This window comes from Hesperophylax consimilis, chromosome 6, assembly GCF_061612785.1.
Source record: "Hesperophylax consimilis isolate HC1 chromosome 6, BYU_Hcon_1.0, whole genome shotgun sequence".
NCBI lineage: Eukaryota > Metazoa > Arthropoda > Insecta > Trichoptera > Limnephilidae > Hesperophylax > Hesperophylax consimilis.
In genome coordinates, this window is record NC_142841.1 from 36,847,124 (window position 1) to 36,867,736 (window position 20,613).

The 20,613-nt window shown below is 34.0% G+C and overlaps 1 protein-coding gene across 1 annotated transcript in view; it reads left to right on the top strand.

The window, feature by feature from the left end:
- The window catches only part of LOC149423304 (uncharacterized), a 109,907-nt gene that overhangs the window by 40,452 nt on the left and 48,842 nt on the right, over nt 1-20,613 (top strand). Inside the window, exon 3 of the mRNA XM_089632642.1 lies at nt 16,037-16,209. Within this exon, the coding sequence (XP_089488768.1) occupies nt 16,037-16,209 (173 nt within the window). The remainder of the gene's footprint in view (nt 1-16,036; nt 16,210-20,613) is intronic.

Below are 20,613 nucleotides of genomic sequence, written 5' to 3' on the forward strand. Positions count from 1 at the left end.
TGAATTTATAGGTTTCCTATTAAACTTTTAGCAAAATACGAATGTGTCATCACCATGTCGGAACACGTATTCATATAAATTCTAATATTTTCGCATTTCATCAATGTATATTACCAAGGCACATGCAGGAACGTGAACACGTGTTAGGAATTTACTAAAAGTTTATCAGGAATTGAGCTGCAATCCCGTTTTTAACCTGATAAATTACTTATTATTTCGGTGCTTAGGCCCTTCTCACAGGACTTCAAATGATCTTAATTACATTCGTTGGCCATGGTTCGAATCATTTTGATATTTTTACCGGTTTACATCGAAAGAGTATTCAAAGGCTGGAAAAGAATCAAACAAGTGTATTATAGGAAATCATATTGCGTTAAACAAGTGATATCGGCCGACAATTCGTAATGTTAAAAATTAGGATCGATTCAAGTAGAGTTTTACAAAGATTCGTTACAAAATAAAGAATCGTTTAAACTTGAATATCCGTAGTTTCTATCCATTAGTATGCACTAACGCGTGAAGAAGTTATTGCTAAGATAAGAGATAAGTAGTTACAATCTGCGGAGAAATCTTTTGTAACTAGTTCCCAAGAACAGCCTTCTCAAACAGTCGTGATCTTGACTTGCCGTTGATTTATTGTATCCAATTTACGCCATAAAAGAACTACTGTATTTTATACTGTTCACTTTATTTTCAATCAAACTAGTTTCCTCTTCGTTTCGGTACAAATTTGTAGGAAAGACGAGAGAATTTTCTTTGATTTCTTTATATATGCTTATGCACGTCACCAATAAAATACTTAAATTATTTTTTTAATGATTAACTAATGTTTATAAGACAAGGTTTCTTATGCATAGCACAAAGGATACCAAATTATTATTAGCAATAATTAGTCGCCTGAAATATCCATAAAAATTGAAAATATCTCCCGAGTAAAAATAAATAAAGTTGGCTGTTTACAGGTGAAAAAACATAATAAGCAGTAATTGTTGATTGAAGTACTCGTACATATTGATTTTTTTATTACTTTATTAAAAAATTAATCAATTTACAGAGTATAATCAATAATGTTAACTAAAATAATTCATACAATTAGTTTTCACTGTTTTTGATTTTTTAATGTTCCTCTTCTATAGAAGCTGGCGCTTGTGTCTAGAAGAGTGGTTAGCATCAAGATGAAAAATATTTAGTGTTTGTAATTATTAATACAAAAAATTATAAATAATTAAAAAGATAGTTTCATCATTTTGGTATTTTTACATTGAACTTCTCTTTAATTGATTTTAGTAGGTGTTTATCACAGACATAGGAATTAATAGACGAGAAGATAATGGCGAGGGGTAAAATCAACTGTTGAAGAACGAAGGGAGTAAGGCTGACTGTGATTCGTCAATAAATCAATCTGACAGTAAATAGGCATCTCGCATTATAATATCACCATTTACTTCTTAAAAGTAAAACCTGCTTTTGAATGAATAGACATTTTTACATGGGAGCGCAAATTACTCGCCACGTTATGAACAAATTTGCGAAGTCCAAATTCGGCAAAAAAATTCGGTTCTATTTTCACAGTCGAATATTTCGTTTAAGTATTTAGTTAAGACACTTTTATAAATGTTCATAATTTACTTCCCAGCAACCAACCAGCTTTGTGTTTCGCGTCCAGACGTTTCTCGATGTGATAGTAGGTATATGTTTCTAAAACTGATCTATATTATACGATGTGAATATGCTTAAAATAAAGTAAAATAATGCTTATATATGGAATGTAATACGACAATTGGGTTTATTCTCTTTTTCACATCTATTTTTACAAGTTTTCGTAGTACAAGTCAACATTTTGCCGTGTTATTTCGTAAAATGAACCGATGATGCCTCGACCATAGTTCGCACAAGAATGATGACGTCACGTTTTCAAATTTCACTTGAGGCCATACGCGAGCACAGCCGGCTCCAATGGAACCGGTATGGGGAGTGGGGATAATACGCTTTTAATCACTTAGGGCAGGTCTACTAATATTCATATGTCTATGGTGTTTATCGTTTTCTATTGTTCTATTTGGCGTGTTGGAAATAAGCCGACATAGCTCAGTGGTCCAGAGCACCTGACCGGACATCAGAAGGTGCGGGTTCAATTCCCGTTGGCGGTATTTATTTTTACTCGGGAGATATTTTCTATTTGTATGGATATTTCAGGAAAATACTTTAACTTTAATATCTTTGTAATCGTGAGCTATATTTACAGCGCCCTTGAGGAGATTTTGCACAAAAACCGCGCTATAAAAATCATCCAAATATTATTATTATTGCAGTGTTTATTTACAGTTAAGCTTTTTAATGAAGATAACGATGCGTGCTTTAAATAAGTTTCACTGCCCTAAAAATTGGAGTCAGAAAACATGTGCAAATTTCATGTACCCAGGGAGAGTTTAGCTGCGTCAGATTCAAACAGATTTTTTGTAAAAATTAAATTAAGTTAATATGTACGTTAATGTCGATATTTTTTAGTTCTTCCATAAATATGATTCTATATGAGCTCGCTAATATTAAAAAAAACGATAATAATTAAGTTAAAATGGTGAAAATATTTAATAAAATACGACTCGTTTGAAAAGAGTAAATCACTTGACAAGTGCTTTAGTTGCATTTAAATATACGCTGTGATTTTTTTCATGCTTATAACATGTTAAATAATAGAACAAAACGTGTTTTTAATAATTTTCGGAGCTTACTTTGACATTTTTTTTCTATCGAAGGAATTTCTAATAATCAACGTTTTGGCATAACAAATGTCTTTGAAAACAACATTTGTTTTTTGGAACTTAAAAACTTACAGAGTTAACGATAAACTTTTTATAAATCGGTAGAAATTTGTTGTGCGGAGGTTTAAGACTTCATTGCCATTCTTTTTAGTCGGTATTCCATTGTATCAAAATAATTGATTAATTCGGCTTGCGACACCGTCAGGTACAGCGCCGTGTCGTAAATCCAACAAACCTACCAAGACAATAATATTATATTCTCGTGTTACATAAACGGGAGACTACGAATTACTCATTTTATCATTAGTCAACTCGAACAAGTTTTATTACATAAATTGAATGTACAGGGTTTTCCAATAAGAGGTGTTATTTTGATATTCAATCGTAAAAGATCAATGGTTTCGTTGCTTGTGTGGCACGTAGCGCCGTCTTGTTGAAAGTAAACGTTGTCCAGATCAATATCATCCAATTCCGGCCATAAAAAATCATTAATCATCTCTCGATAGCGCAATCCATTCACCGTAACTGTTGCTCCAGCCTCATTTTCGAAAAAGTAAGGTCCAATGACTCCGCCGGACCTTAAACCGCAACAGTCACACGTTGAGGATAGAGAGGCTTTTCAACAATAGCTCTTGGGTTTTCTGAGCCCCAGATGCGACAATTTTGCTTGTTGACGAAGCCATCGAGGTGGAAATGGGCCTCATCACTCAAGATGATTTGCATTTGATTCACTAAAGTGAATTTTAATAATTTCAATGCTTTGTTGAAGCGTGTATCGTTCCATTTTTATTAATGGCGTAGTTTCTACTTGTCAAATGTCAAAAAATGACAGCTTCAAAAGTAACATCTACCGAAATAGTGGGCTATTCAAAATAACACCTCTTATTGGAAAACCCAATAGTTTTGCATAAACCATCCAACCCACAATTCGATAAATTTAACTTTTTCACGAACTCTACTTCATCAACGTATTTTAACTTGCTGAAGATTTCATTCGGTTTTGTATTGTTGAAATTGTGATAATAATAATAATAATAATAATTAATAATAATATAATTGGATAATTTGTAGAGCGCCGTTTTTGTGAAAAATCACCTCAAGGGCGCTAAAGACAAAATTTGCAAGTGTTTACGTTTTGGTTGATGGTTAAGATTGTTTATGTTAGCTTTATACAGGGTGTCCGGAAACTCGTAGTACAAGCGGGAAACTGGTGAATCTACATCACATTTGGAGTCGATTTTGTAGTATATTTTTTTTTTATTTGAGCTTTCGTTATCGAGTAAATCGAGTTTGAAGTTGATTTTTTTTTTTTTTAATTTTTTTTTTTTTAATCAATTTCTTATAAATTATTACTGAAGATCAAAGTACCCCACTAATTAAAACTATTTGAAAGTAAAACAAATGAAGAAACTCGGATTTGAAGCATTATTTTGAAATCACCCTTCATTTAACCCGGTGTAATCATAAAATATTTCTGCTCTGCAGGGTTAAAACATCTGTTATTCAACCCTAAACACCAGAAAAAACTTTAACCCTAAAATAGCCGAAAAATATTTTTTTTTGGTTTTTTTTTTTTTTTTTGAAAATGCTCAAATCAAAAATTTTAATGTTTTTTTGGGTTCCCCATGTGGTGTAGATTCTCCAGTTTCCCGCTTGTACTACGAGTTTCCGGACACCGTGTATTTAGGAGCACTGAAATCGGCGTACGAAGCCCATTGTAATGTCACAACAACATAAATAAGCACATTGTCAAGGAGAGACAAGATGAACCAGGAAAAGTCAAAAAGAGGCAAGGAAGTGTGAGGAACGGCAAGAAGAAGGAAGACATAAAGAATAAATGCTCAGTCAAATCCTTTATTCTTGCCCATCCCATATTCTAATATTGGCTTATTACCAACTTCCTTCCAATCCTTAGAGCACATGTTACAAATCCTAACTGATGTACCGGTCTCAACGGGACAGGAGTGCTCCAGACTGGGGTGGTACAATCGTATCGTATATCGTATCGTAACATACAATAAATGAGTGGGAAAAAATACTATTTTAAACTAACATGATGTTTGACAGCTTTCTGCATTTTTCACATAGGTTTGGATGTGTCGACATAAAACTGTAAAAAAAAACAATTTCAATGAAAACATTGAAGTTTTATAAATCCTGCAAATTACATAATAATAAAAATCAACAAAAATTTCAATAAATCACTTTAACAATTTCATTTACCACCGGTGTATCAGTGTTTCCTGCGTAAACTGTGCATATTTATTTATGTAATGAAAATTTTTTTTAAATGAATAAATTTTTATAAATTCTTATTATTTATTCATTTATTTTCAATTTTGCTCAAACTATCCAACCCATGAAATGCCAAACTGTAACTCAATTGAACAAATAATCAATATTTTGAATATGATACACAGTAGACAATGTTTTTACATTGTTATATTAAAAATCAAAAATGTTTCATTTTTAATACGTTGAAGTAATAATTTTTTTTAAATCCACAAACTTTCAAATGTGATTCTCTCTCTCGACAATTTGTGGGATGATTTTTGCATAACTACGTCTATTTAAACGACGCTATTCATAAACCTTCCTGATCTGCGTCGTGTTCTTGTGTATGGGTAGAAATATGAACATGTCTATACCCAATTCATCGTCCTTCAATTAATCACTCCATAAGACTAACAATGGGGAAGTGAAGTGATGATTCTATGACTCCTCCAAGTGACGACTATTGCTCGTGTTAAGTGCTTAGTAAATAGCTGTGCGGGTACACAAGACGTACTCTGGCTAGTATAGAATCTAATGAGGTTCAGTGTTATCAAGTGTGCTAAGTGGATACGCTTGGTGGCAGATAAAACAATATTTGATAGTATTTACCTACAAAACTACAAATAATATTGTATAAATAATATCAAATGAGACGTACCTACTATGTAATCAATGTTTTGGGCAAAATTATAAAATGTACCTAATGGATGTTAAATGAACCATCGAAAGAATATCTCTAGTACCCTAGAAAAACAGACCAAATTAAATATCTAGGAATCATAATTGACCATAATCTTAGAGGAACACATAACAAATAAATTCCAAAAACAATTCTCGTATTCCTAAACAAATTAATACAATCTATTGTTCCTTTTGTCGATTCCTAATAATTAGATTATAATTAAATAAAGGAGAAACAAACTCAGCTATCAGTCATATTAATAAATTACATAACATAGAATGACTGACAAATACCAAATATTCAAAATGTTTGACTTACTTACCAGATATATGAAAATATACATAACACACTACTAAAGTACATTTAACCAAAAAACCAAATACAAACTAACATTAATAGACCAACTAAACAAGCGTACATAAAAAAAATAATATTAAAACTCCGACGGTAAGCACAAGCTTTGGACAAAGACACCACAAATACTAAGCAATAAAAACAAGCATTCAAGAATCTTTCACTCGATTCAAAAATGAGGGAAACCAAAAACACATCACATTAAAAGATGTATTATAGAACAAAAAAGACAATTTTTCGAAAATTGTATCCTAAAAGAATAGTACATAATATTATGTACATACGTAATACACACATCATTTTATACACCCGAACGTCATAATATTTGAATTTTTTTCATTGCTGTCATAATTATGTTTTTTTCATTTCAATTTACATCATTTTGTCTTTTTATTAGATTTTATTAAATTGTAAATGGGGTCTTAGCACGTGCAATGCACCCAGTGAAACCCAAATCACATTATCAAATAATGCTTAAAAATACATAATTTTATTGTATCAATTAAAAAAGTCAATCTCACTAAGCATGACACCATTGTTCTGTAGTACTAAAAGAGTGCAATGAACTGACCATATAGAAAGAATGCCAGTTGCTAGGACATGATCCAGAGGCAAACCAAGATTGACTGTGTGAAAGACTTTGCAGCAGGATGACCTAAGGACTGGAATTGGATAAGAACCTGTGCCATTTGTGGATTGTAATACCGTGATTATGATTATTAAATATCTACTACTGATTGATGATAATCTTTCCGTTCCCATGTAAAATGACTCGCAATTACCTGTGGACGGGAAGTAAAAGCTGTCGTCGGTAGAATGGCAGCTCCTGACGGATAGGCGGATACTGATTCCTACGTGTTTGCTGACTTCCGCCCCCGGCTGCCAGAGCGGGGTCAGTAACTTCCCCCCCCCCCCTCTCAAATCACCTGATCGCCATCCTGCTGTTTGCTACAGGTTAATTACACTGACTGGCGACACGTGACATTAAGCTTTACTAATAAAAGTGTTTTAAATTATACACAACTTATAAACAAACATTAATGTAGGGTAAATTATTATTTATGGGTTTTGTAAAATTTAAGACGTGTTTATTAGTAAGGGAGATAATCTGTTTCATTATTTATTTTATTTATTGTGAAAAATAGGGAAACCTGTGTTAATTCAACCATTTGGCATGTCCTGTATGTAAATATCTTTATTACGTTCCAGTTTCGTTTAAATATGGTGTCCTTGTTGTATACTACATTTTTATCTCGCCAGAGTTTGCATGATCGTGGTTCCTTCTATGAGCTGTCAAATCGGAGTATATTATAGTACCTACCGGCCTGAAAAAAGTTCGAAAAAAGAATTGTCTTTGAGATAGTGACATTCTTTGGTCAAATTATATAATTCCTTATTTTTTATTTAAAAAATGTTATGTTAAATATTTATGGTTTATAAATATTTAAGTAGGTAGGTATTTAAGTACCAACTTATGATTTCAGAGTAAATTTGGGTTTTGATTTATTAAATAAGAAAATTAGAAACATACCTTTTTTCGAAGTGTGCTTTTGCTCTATCAGCTTAACCTTTATTATTACCGACCCGAACTAATTTTATATTAGGATACATGTAGTAAGGATTAAAGACAGTCGACAAAGAAAACTTATTATTCTTTTGAAGGTCTCAGGATGAAAGAGTGTTGGGAGACCAATTTTTATGATAGGTACCTGCTCTAGGCTCAATAAGATTTCAATCTTTTCGATTATTATCGTTTTTAATTATAATGCACCATATTTACAGACCATAAAATGTATATAAAATTATGAATGCTAAATTATGCTAACAGGTTTATTGTTAATGTTCAGGCAGCGTTGCAAAATTAAACTGTTGCCTTACCATCCGGTTCACACCCTGTTTCATTCGCTGCCTGGCTTTCATGTCGATATATCTGTTATACAAACAGTATTTATATAATAACAACCTTTCTAATAAACCTGGTGAATATTTTATACAATTGATAAACAACCGTGCATGTGAAAACCTTACCAGAATAGAAACTGACATAAAATATTTCGTGTGACGATATATGCGTTGCTTATCCAGCCAAAAAGGGTTTTTTATCTGTTATGATTTGAATCACATATATTTGCCCATGGCGCACGCAAAGGTCTACCAAAATTCAATGTTGTCTTCAAAGTAAAAGATATTTTTTATTAGTAATATTTCGGAATAGAAATTTTACAGTCTTTATACAATGTGTAAATAAAACACCGTTTAACTGTTGTAAAGTATTTTTTTTATTAGATTGGTGTACAGTCGGAACAATAGATGTGTGCATTGAAAAGTATGTACTTATCAAATGGAGAGAGAGATTCGTTTAAGTGGGGTTTCCAATTCAACGGAAATCAATCATTTTATATGCTCAGCCAATTCGCTAATTAGATTATGAACTCATGAGTCCTTGGGAAAGAATACGTCTCTGTTCAAATGGAGAAAAATCATATTACTGATTAATGAATCGTTTTTCATAATTCACAGTGTGAATATCAAATCAAATGTGCTTTCACACAAGTGTAGAAACCTACAAAGCAAGGGTGGCCAACCCGCGGCCCGCTGGATGACTACTTGTGGCCCGCGGAGCATATGCACACATTTATTTATTTTATTGTACATAAAACCACCAAAAAACGTTCCAACGTTCGTAGTTCGTATCATATCAGTTCAATAACCAAGATGCTATGTTAGCATTGTTGGATGGCATACTGAGAAGCAAGCTGGAGTATACGAGCGATGTTTGGGCACCGTACCACCAGAAGTACATTGAAATGATAGAGCAAATCCAGAAGAAATTCCTCAGGTATGTCTATATGCGGACGCATGGAACCTATCCCAGGTTCATGCACCATATCGACTTACTTGAGGAAACTAATTCTGTGAGTCTGGAAACTAGGCGGAAAGCAAGCCTAGTCATTATATCTTTCAAAATTTGGAACAATTTTATTGATAGCCCATTCCTCTTGGGATGCTATGATTTATATGTACCAGACCACTACAGCCGAAGTCGATATCATGACTTATTCAGAGTACCAAAAGGCAAAACCGACGTCCTGGCAAAGCATAGCATGACGAGGGGAGTGGTGCTGTTGAACGAACTAGCAAAGAATTTGGATGTAAATGACTGTTCTCTAAATGACCTAAAACAATTATTGAAGAGTCACTTACCCAAATGCTGATATGATGTAAAATTGTACTGTATGTAAAATTGTACTGTAACTGGAATGAATGTTCTGTTGTAGAATAAAAAAAAATATATCTCGTGTATGGAAGTATCTCAGTACATTGATACAACTATCAGTATTGCGCTTCTTGCGAGTATTGCGCGTCTTGCGAGTATTGCGCGTCTTGCGAGTATTGCGCGTCTTGCGAGTATTGCGCGTCTTGCGAGTATTGCGCGCCTTGCGAGTATTGCATGTTTTGCAAGTATTGCTCTTCTTGCGAGTACTGCGTGTCTTACTCTACGCTGAGAAGAGTGTTCCTCTAGCCCAGGGGTGTCAAAGATACGGCCCGCGGGCCGCATGCGGCCCTTGGACCCTATCAATACGGCCCGCGAGCCGTATGCGGCACTCAGGTCCCATCATTACGGCTCGCTACCACGTGACAATATTATGTCGCGGAGGACAGAACCGCACTCTTTCATTGTAGATTTTAGATATTCAGAGGACAGTCGATGCCTACGCGTGTTTAAAATTGCAAGCGATTGATTTACAGTGTAATTTCAAGAGACGCGCGCATCGGACGCGGTGCGCCGTGCACCGAGCGTGAGCGTAACCTTTTCTCTTACGCCGGCTGGTGGCGCTGGTCTGGTGCACGACTCGTACTCACGACGCCCCCTCCCCTCCGACCCCGCACCACAAGGGTCGCAGTTGCCAGTCGCCGGCGCAGTCAGATTTAAGCCTTAATCGAGCGGTCGCGTCGAGTGTTTATATTACTTACGTACTCATAGTTTGATGTTCATTCAAGTTCTAATATTGGTACGTGGCATAATGTCGCAAAAACGTAAAGTTGATAGTGAGTGCAGAGTTTTTCAGAAAAAATGGGAAATCGCATATTTTTTCATGGAATGGAAAGGTAAATCACTTTGTTTGATTTGCAATCAAACAATTGCTGTTTGTAAGGAGTTTAATTTAAAGAGACATTATTATTCGAATCATAAAGGCAAATTTGAAGGTTTCACTGAAAAGATAAGAATGGACAAACTATTATCTTTAAAATCTAACCTTCACGGCCAACGGTCGATATTCACTAAAGCTAAAACTGAAAGCGAAGACGCCTTAAAACCCAGTTTCATTATTGCATTAGAAATCGCTAAGAGATCAAAACCTTTCACTGATGGTGATTTTATTAAGGAATGTATGTTAAAAGTGGCTGATGTTTCATTCCCATCACAAAAATCAACCATTCAAAATATTCCGCTATCAAGAAACACTGTTGCTTCAAGAATAAGTGATTTATCTCAAAATTTGGATTCCCAGCTGAAGGAAAAAATTAAGGAATTTACACACTTTTCGCTGGCTATTGACGAGAGCACTGATATTATTGATACTGCTCAACTTGCTGTCTTTATACGAGGTATTAATAGTAACTTTGAAATATGTGAAGAACTATTGAAGTGCGTTCCATTGACAGGCACCACTACAGCAAATGATATTTATTCTGCTATTGAGCATTTAATAGTAGAATATGAACTCGGCTTGAATAAATTTTGCAGCATAACTACGGATGGTGCTCCTGCCATGGTTGGCAAACATTCGGGTGTTGTGACTAAATTAAAACAGAAAATATCAGAAAATTTTGTGGGAATTCACTGCATCATTCACCAGGAATCACTCGCATCCAAATATTTAAAAATGGACCATGTCATGCAACCGGTAATTAAAATAGTAAATTTTATAAGGAGCAGAGGTCTAAATCACAGGCAGTTCAGGCAATTTTTACAAGATTTGGACGAAAAGTATTCCGATGTACCTTATTTCACGGAAGTTCGTTGGCTCAGTCGAGGGGCAGTTTTGGAAAGATTTTTTGAGTTACGTGACCCTATTCAAGCTTTCATGTTAGAAAAAGGCAAGCCAATTGATTATGACAACGACTGGTGGCTTGATTGTGCATTTTTGGTAGATATGACAAAACACATGAATGACCTCAATATAAAGTTACAGGGTAAAGACTTGATCGTCACTCAAATGTATTCGCATTTACAAGCCTTCGAAACAAAATTAAGACTGTGGGAAATTAACATAAAAAACCAAACACTCGATCATTTCCCTCACGTGAAATCATTTGGCACAGTGAACCAGACAAAATTGAATGAGTATTCTCAACTTTTGCTGAATCTGATCACAGAATTTAACAGTCGTTTTGAAGATTTTCGCAAAATGCATAAAATGGAATTCCCACTTTTCAACAATCCATTTACTTTTGATGCTGCACTGGCACCAATTCATTTGCAAATGGAATTGATAGATCTCCAATGCGACAGCATTGTAAAGGATAAATTTAAGGAAGTTAATGTTACTACATTTTATACACAATATTTCAAGAGTTTGAATTACTATCCAAGTATAAGAAATCATGTGGCACGTATCCTGTGTATGTTTGGTAGTACGTATTTATGCGAGCAGATGTTTTCCGTTATGAAAATAAATAAAAACAAACATCGCTCACGGCTTACGGATGAAAATCTCCAATCGATTCTAAAAGTAACTACGACGAATGACACCCGACATCAATGAACTTGTCAAAAACAAGAGAAGTCAGGTGTCCGGCTCAAGATAATTTACCTTTTACCCAATACAATTTACCCTCCTTTTTATCTTACTGAATTTATAATAAATAGGTATCTAACTAAATAAAGATTTTAACAATTAAGTATGGGTTTTATTTTTTAAATATTGAGTCCAGCCCGCTTACACACGCCAAATGTTATAAACGGCCCTTAAGAATATCCAGTTTGACACCCCTGCTCTAGCCGAAATGCGGATTATTCGCAAGAATTTTTCGAAAAGGAATTCTCTAGCTACTCCCCATTCCATTGTGGGAAATCATACATCGCAAATGCACTCGGAAATAATCATCGTGGGGAATTACTTTTCTTAGAAATTCTCTAACCCCCCTCCCCATGGATTCGAAAGAATGTTTTTTTTTTTTTTTTTACTATCAACCTTATAAAATTGGACTAGGTATTTATTCACACTTGTACCAGTTGTTCCAAGTATCAAGACGAGCTAGTACGTACGACTCACCTCTAGTACGGCCCGGCTGCTGAAAGGGTTGACAAATTATGTACAATAGATTATTGATTAATAATTATGTTTGATAATTAAAATATTGGTCTTATTTATTTTGTGCAATTTTCATGAAATCTAGAATACGTGGCTAGGTAAAGTGCCTACTTATACAAAGAATAAAGAAAGGTTGACTTGTATTTTACAAATTTATAGATTTCACGGGTTGTGCAAAGGTACAGATTAGTAAAATAATATCGTATAATCTTCTTGAAATTTTGAATATCTGAAGTGAATACTTAACTTAAGTCTTCTTATAAATTCTTCGCTATCCGAATAAATGGAAATGGGTTGAGAAAATTTTCAGATATCTGGAAATAAGTTAAAAGAAATTTTGTGATTTAGAATTATAAGGAAGATAATAAAAATAACCCTCGCTCTCAGGAATCAGCTATAACGGACCTTCTGGGAAAGAGAGAGGAAGGTTTTCTTGCGCTAAAACCTGATCAGAGGAAACTTGAACGCTGAACACCTGAATATTGGAACAGCCAGCAGCAGGTAGCGGCAGGTAGATGTGGGTGGGAGTGGGAAGGAGATTTGTACAGACTTGTCAGACCTCAAAGCACTGGGACACTACCCACTACCTGCCTTAACTGATCAGAGCCCTGCCAAAAGCCTACATCATTTCTTTGTCTTTTTTAACACCCACACATTTTTGAGATTATAATCTTTGCAGCTTTTAACCACAGACCCGACTGAATCCTGTTTTTTTTACACTAAAGGTATAAACCGATAGATGTATGTTATGAGCATAATATCTGTTTGCCCGATATACGACCCAATTATCCATACTGGGAAAAATTTTAAAAATATATTTCTGAGTCCTAAAATCTGTCTCGAACGGAAAATCATTGGCCTGTCTGGAACCTAAAATTCGAAACTGTCTTATAGAAGCGACATCAGTTGTTTTTCAGATCAATATAGACGTAAAATAAAGAATATAACATAAGAAATGTTTTCCATACAAATTTGAACGTGGATCTACATCACATTTGAATTTCAAAAACACAGTTTTTAATGGAAATATATGCCCTGATTCGGCAAATATTTGAATTACGAAATACGCCCACGAGGCACTTCTTGTGTTACTCTTTATTCTATGGATATACTCGTAGATCACACTCCCGGACTTTCCATAGATGAACCAAGAAACAAGATAAGATTTGTGGATAATCTTTAAAATTACCTATTAATAAATTATTTTATAATATAAAATGATAAATGCTAATATACACTGGCAACTTTATTAAGCCAATTAAGCACACTATCAGGATCCTCGTTAATATAATTATCTCGCGTAATTAATTAAAACAACGTCATATTCACGAAGTATGATGTTAATAGTGTTATTCGGTTCATTGAACTCAAATGGGCCGGAATGCTACATATAGTCTGGAATCCTGAATATAAAACTGTGCGAAAATTTTAAAACTCATACATAAATAAATAACGTATACTATACAGATTGAACTTATATAATTTTCCGGTCCGCACCACGTCATAAAATTATATTTTTAGTAGTTTCTGCCAAGCACGCGAGTCTTTCCACTTCTCTCATGTTGTTTGATGTTAATATTATGCATAATAATTTTGTTACTTACTCGTTTTTATTATTATTTTATTGGCATTGAATTTATTTCACGATCGTTGCATAAACACAAAGGAAGTATAGTTTTGCAAGAGTTATTCCGGTTAATATGGAGGTTACTTCTGCTATTTGTGTAACTTGGTTATAAAAGCAGAATAATGGAAGCCTCAAGCCACAATGAAACCAATAGCAATGAGGAAATGTTGCGTGCATTGCTGCAACACCTGATGTTTTAGTCCACGTAAGAATTTTCTTCTGCTTCGGCGAGTGTTCTGATGTCATGTGCAAGAAAATCATCATGTCATCTCAGTAATTATAACAGCCTTACATCATTGCTTGATTGACGATATAAACATCACTGATCGGGGTAATACATGATAAATAAATAAATAACCAAGTTGGATTAAAAGAGAATTCAAACGAGTAATGCCTGCTTTACACGAAAATTTTTTTCACACCGATCGCCATATGAGAAATGTTCGCTTTACACTATCAACATTTTCATACAGTTAGTTGCCATTAGATAAGAAATAATATTTTGGGACAGTACTAAATCTTAAAAAATGGCAACACCTTGAACGTAACCATAGATCACAATACATTTTTTTATTTGTTTTTACGCCCTGCCGGGCTTTTACGTGGATTTTAAGAACAGTATATATAGGTATGTGAGCTATCGAAAAATATACAAAAAATATTTTAAAGTATGATATAACAGTAAACTGATAAACTGATTATGAAACAATAGTAGTAAAACATGTAACAGTAACATAAAATAATATAGAAACTAGAATAATACTACTTATAAGAGAAATCACTAAAACTAGATTATAAACGCTACTATAATTTGTAGGATTTGTAATTCTATAAATGGAGTCAATAAATATATCAATAGTACCCACAAACTTGTTGCCCAGATCATGTATCCTATTGGTTAGTGAGTGTGTCTGATAGTTCGTTGTGTATGCATTGCAGAAGAATGTTATATTTTTTCTATAAATCATGAAAGCATGTGTCACTGTCAATTGCGAGCTGTGTCACGTGTTTAGTCGTTATCCAATCGATATTTTTGTTTACCCGTTCATCGTTTGCACCTTCATCATGATGATTTTTATAGGAAAGTATGCCTCGGCAAAATATCTACAAGATCACAGTATTTTAATCGACACGAAATTCGTGTAATATGTGAAGTGAAACCACCAAAACGCGGCAGCGCAAATGCCGAAGCAATAGCTGTCACTAACCTTTCTCTATTAATTAATTTATAAAAGTATGTTACAACACGTAAAAATTCTTTATTCTATGAGTTATGCACTACGTAGTAATTTAAAATCATGTGTTTTTGGTTTGAAAATTTGTTCGCCTAGAAATGTTTCAGATGCTTTAATTGAATACTGCGAGTAGAATAAATCCTGGCCTTCGAAATAATCGAGTATTTTTTGATAAGTCTTTTTATAAGCCCAGAAAAAAATAATGTATATGCCAATGAAAACTGCTTTAAAGTTCAAAATCTCCTACTTGCGAACCCATTTTCGGTTATGGTTTTATAGTATAATGTGTAAAATTAAGTTATTTATAAAATGATCGAAAAAAATTTAAATATTTGTGCCTGAACATCCACAAAATAAAATAAAAGGCACTTTTTGGCCATGTTTTTTTCTTGCATAAATCAAAACAGGTGGATGTAGTGAAGCGGGAATTTAAGCCTTATGGCCATCTACGTAAGGTGTGTTATTGTTAGCGGCTCGATTCAAAATATTACACGACGTAGTGCATCGCCTTAAGTTTATTTCTAATTTCTACTGCTCAACCCTCTTTCTCTTTCCATTTACTGAAGTGTGGTTTATGAAGAAAAAAATTAAAGAGATTAGGGTACGAGTTATCATCGATACGCGTATAATTTTACGGTACTTCTCTGGATAGATAGGTATTGAACTGTTTACATATATCCCCATTCGAAAGTAATTTGTTCCCATATAGTTTTATAAACAGGTATTTAATTACTAATGCGTTCAGTAATAATAATCAATGAATTTGTGTTGTATTGTTGCAGTGAGCGCGAAGGGCGGTCTTGCTGCCCGCCCTGCGCCGCGCCGCTGGGCCGCTTACGCGTTGAGAAGATCGAGGGCGGGCTGCTGGTGGCGGGCGTGGCTGTGGCAGCCAACTGCCAGCTGGTGCTGCCCATCTTCGGGTTCCTCTTCCTGCTGGTCGGATGCGTGCTCACAGGTAACTAACACATTCATAAATACTAGACTATCCACCTTACCAACTATCCGTTATAATTATACCATCCCTTAATCTCTCATGTAAATTGTGTCTAATCTCGTTCTGATCTTAGAATAAGGAGCTTAAAAAGCGAGATTTAAAGTTATAAAGGCGAGCTTCTTTATATTTACTAGTTGGAAAGTAGGAAAAAATGCGAAATTCAAAGTGTAAATACAAGATTCGTTATAAAAGCTAGTTGTAAAGTTGTAATAGTCAGCTTCATGGGTGAAAAGGTAAAATTTAATGCTGTAAGGCTAGCATTACACTTGTAAGTTTTTTCGTAAATTTACGACTTCTAGCCAATAGGCATCTTGCATTTTGAAAATCCAATGCGCCCATTGGCTAGAAGTCGTAAATTTACGAAAAAACTTACAAGTGTAATGCTAGCCTAAAGAAAAGCTTCGTTATACAGGGTAGTTGAAAAGATGTAAAAGCCAGCTTTTTTAGTGTAAAGGCGAGATTCAAAGTTATGAAGACGATCTTCGTTATAAAGGGTAGTTGAAATGTTGTAAAAGCCAGCTTTATTATAAAGGTTAGTTGGAAAGTTATAAAAGCCACCTTTTTTAGTGTAAAGGCGATATTCAAAGTTGGTTAGCGCGAAATGGATAGGTTAAGATATAAAAGCCAGTTTTATTTGGGTAAAGGCGAGATTCAAAGTTATAAAGACGAACTTCGTTATAAAGGGTAGTTGAAATGTTGTAAAAGCCAGCTTCATTGGTGTAAAGGCGAGATTAACAAAGTTACAACGACGAGCTTCATTATAAAGGCTAGTTGGAAAGTTATAAAAGCCAGCTTTTTAGTGTAAAGGCGATATTCAAAGTTTGTTAAAGCGAAATAAATAGTTATAAAAATAGGTTTAATGTTGTTGAGGTTGGTAACTTTAAAGTTGCTATGCGAGCTTTCAGTTTGTAAATGCGAGCTACAAAGCTGTATAGACGAGAATGAAATCCTATTTTTTCGTGATTCTTTACTAGAATCCCATCTCCTCAGAGCTGCTGGACCTGTGGCATCATCGTTTGGGGAACAAACATATTTTATATATGATTTTGCAAACAAACGAATAACCGCTTTGGGTTGCATACCAAATGAGCTTTATCTTAAAGACTATATGTCTTTTATCAATTTGAATACGATACTGTACAAGAGTGCATATTACCTGAAGCAAGTGAATCTATAGCACCATCATTTGAGAAATGTTATAAGTTGTGATGCCAAAGCTGAAGGAAATGGACACTGAACGGTCTATGAGAAGTGAAGTGTTCAAAAGCTAAAGGTTGGTCTAGGGCAGTACAGAGATTCTTTAGTACTGTGATTGTCACCCGGCTGGAGGGTTTAATGCGATTATTAATTGCATTGAATTCAACTATATTTTTTGGTAAAGATAATTATTACTCTTTTAGCGGCAATTTTTTTCCGTGTTGTAGCATCAACAGGAAGACGATTAATCTTGATATCAAGATTCCAACATTCAGTAAAGGAGGTTTATGTTATTTGGCAACAATGGTTATGCATTTAAACAATGCTAATATTAAACCCAACAGATAAACAATGCATTTAAATTAACTGTAATTAACACTCATTTGCATACCACAACCAATAAAATTCAATTAATTCGTTACATTAACGCAACACAACACTAGATTCACAAAGAATGAAGGCATGCTTGTTCCAAAATATAGCAATAAATACGGACAGCGAACCCTAGCATATATCGTGCCCAAAATATTCAACATGTTGCCAAGAAACATAAAAAAATAATTCCCAAATCAATTCAGATATATGCTGAAAACATGGCTCATAAGTAGAAATACTTTATATTAGTCATCAATATCAATCAATTGTTTTTATTTATAATTAGATAACATATTTTTAATGTTCAATATTACGAAAAATAGAAACTAAAAAAGAAAGGATAGTAAATCGTTTATAATAACTAGGTACAACCCATTTCTGATTTATTAATATTATTTTGTACGGAACAAAAGTAGGCATGTTATTTGTTTATTGAATTATTAACGCTTTTTTTAGGAATAGTAAACATTATGCAGTTTTGTCTTTCTTTTTATACATAACTGAACTGCCCAGTAATAATCTTTTGTATTTACGTACTGATAAATTAAAGATGTCCACTGACTCAGCATCATTATTTCCCTTCATTGGTATTCTGGGCAACGAGGAGTACATAATATTATAGTTAGTTCCAGAAATTCTGCACTGAATTAATTTCTTGACTTGACTTAATTATTTAGTGGAATCTAAAAGCTTACCAATGCAAGCAATTCCGGACTCTCAAATGCATCATTTAGAATTTTGTATGGAAAAACCAAGTCCGTGAAAATCCTTCTGTCCGATAATTTAAGCATATTCATTTAGTCAAAAGGTATCCCATATAAATAATAAAATCGGATTTGTTTATCCCAGACACTATCTAGGTTACAAAACATTTTCATTAGAAAATTTGTGATCATTTGAAAAAGTAGCTGCCAAAAATTAGTTGCAAGATGATATTGTTAATTCCGAATTTGAAATATAAGATCGACAAATATGGCGTTTAATAAATAGGTCCCAATGGTCGAGTGCTTAAGACGCCTGTCACGGTAAGACAAGAGATCCTGGGTTCAATTCCTAGTTGTGACTGTTATCTTTTTATGTTTCTGTGTCTTGTTCTTTTTTCATCTTTCGTTTCGATTTGTTAGCATTATCTTCTTTAATTATATATTACTTTGATGAGTATAACCTTCACAATAAGGTAAAGAAAAACAACTTGTTCCTAAATATACAGATCAATTAAAAGTGTTACAGAGTTGTACGAGGGTGGTCTGAAAAGTTTCCGACCTCAACGCAAAGATGGCGGTACTCGTCAATAAAAGCTAGTGAATGTAGTTGTGCATCTTTTGGCAGTTACTCACCAAAGTTTCAACCATTTTGGAAGCGCAGTTTTGTGTGTGTGTTTTTGTGAAAATGGAAAAAGAATTAGTATATAGCTGTTATTAAATTTTTGTTTTTGAAAGGCAATACGCCTACGCAAATCAAAGATGAGTTGGACTCGGTTACCACAGTGAAATTTTGGGCAGCTGAATTTAAACGTGGCCGTAAGAGCTTGGGAGACGATGAACGTTCGGGACGTTCAAAAACTGCAACTACTGACTAGTAATTCAACAGAATTGCTGGTATGTCCAATATTTCAATAGCTTGTACATGAATATTGTAATGTGACGGGAGTATTGTAATTTGCAGACGGGAGAATTGTAGGTACCCAAGTTGACTAATTAATAATATTAATTAATATTACTACTAATGTATTAGTTTGCCGGGTAGTAACTACTAGTCATTAGTGATTGAAATAAAATGCACAATCACTGTAATAAATCACTCTTGGGAACTACAACAGCTGAATCCTTTTAAACACCAGAGACCTAACCAGTTCTATTCATTGTGTACTCACCAGTATGGCTTCTGTCACAACGGTCGTTTGTAGTTTTAACACAGACGAAAGAAATAACACAGTGGATCTGTTAAATATTGAGAAAACATTAATAACCATCAACCCATAAATATGTAAGTACTAGCTCACCTGTAAAAAACCTCGAAATCTTACATCACTTGTCAAGATTAATCCTAAAATATGTAAACATAAGAAATACAGAAATTTCAAATTCAGAATTATAATAATTTTCCGGTAAAAAATATGTTAAATTTTAGTTTGGTAAGTACCTACTTTATCGCTTGCCTGAATTCTTGACGCGTTACTTCCAATTTTGAATGTATTATATTTATTTTTGGAATAACGTAACGAGTAAGACCTCAAATTGTAATATTTATTTATTGAAGACAATTTTAGTCAATAGATGTCACACATTAACATTAAAATAGGATATTTTTATCCAAGACGCTGTCTAAATTGCATTTAGTTCGAGTTGAATTGAAGACAGCAGCCATTAAAAAAGTTGCGGTGAGAAAAATGAAGATAATGTTGTAGTCCTTATTCGAAGTATGATACATTTAAATATGACCGAAGGAGATAGGGTCTCATTAGCTCAGTTGGTAGAGCGGCGCCCCAGCAAGGAAAGGGTCTTGGGTTCAAGTCCTAGATATAACCATATATTTTTCTGTTTCAAATTTTCGTTTTAGAATTGGCAATATTGTCTTCAATAATTAAATATTATGTTATAGGTAAGTACCTACTTAATGGCTTGTTTGAATTCTTGACGCAATCAGTTCCAATATTGAAAATGACACTTGTTTTTAAAACGGATCCGGGTTCATTAAACCAGAGTTCAATGTCTCACAGATGAACCTACAACCCCAAATTAGTAGTTCAAATTCTTTTCAAATCAGTTCCAATCTTGAAAATGACAGTTAAAA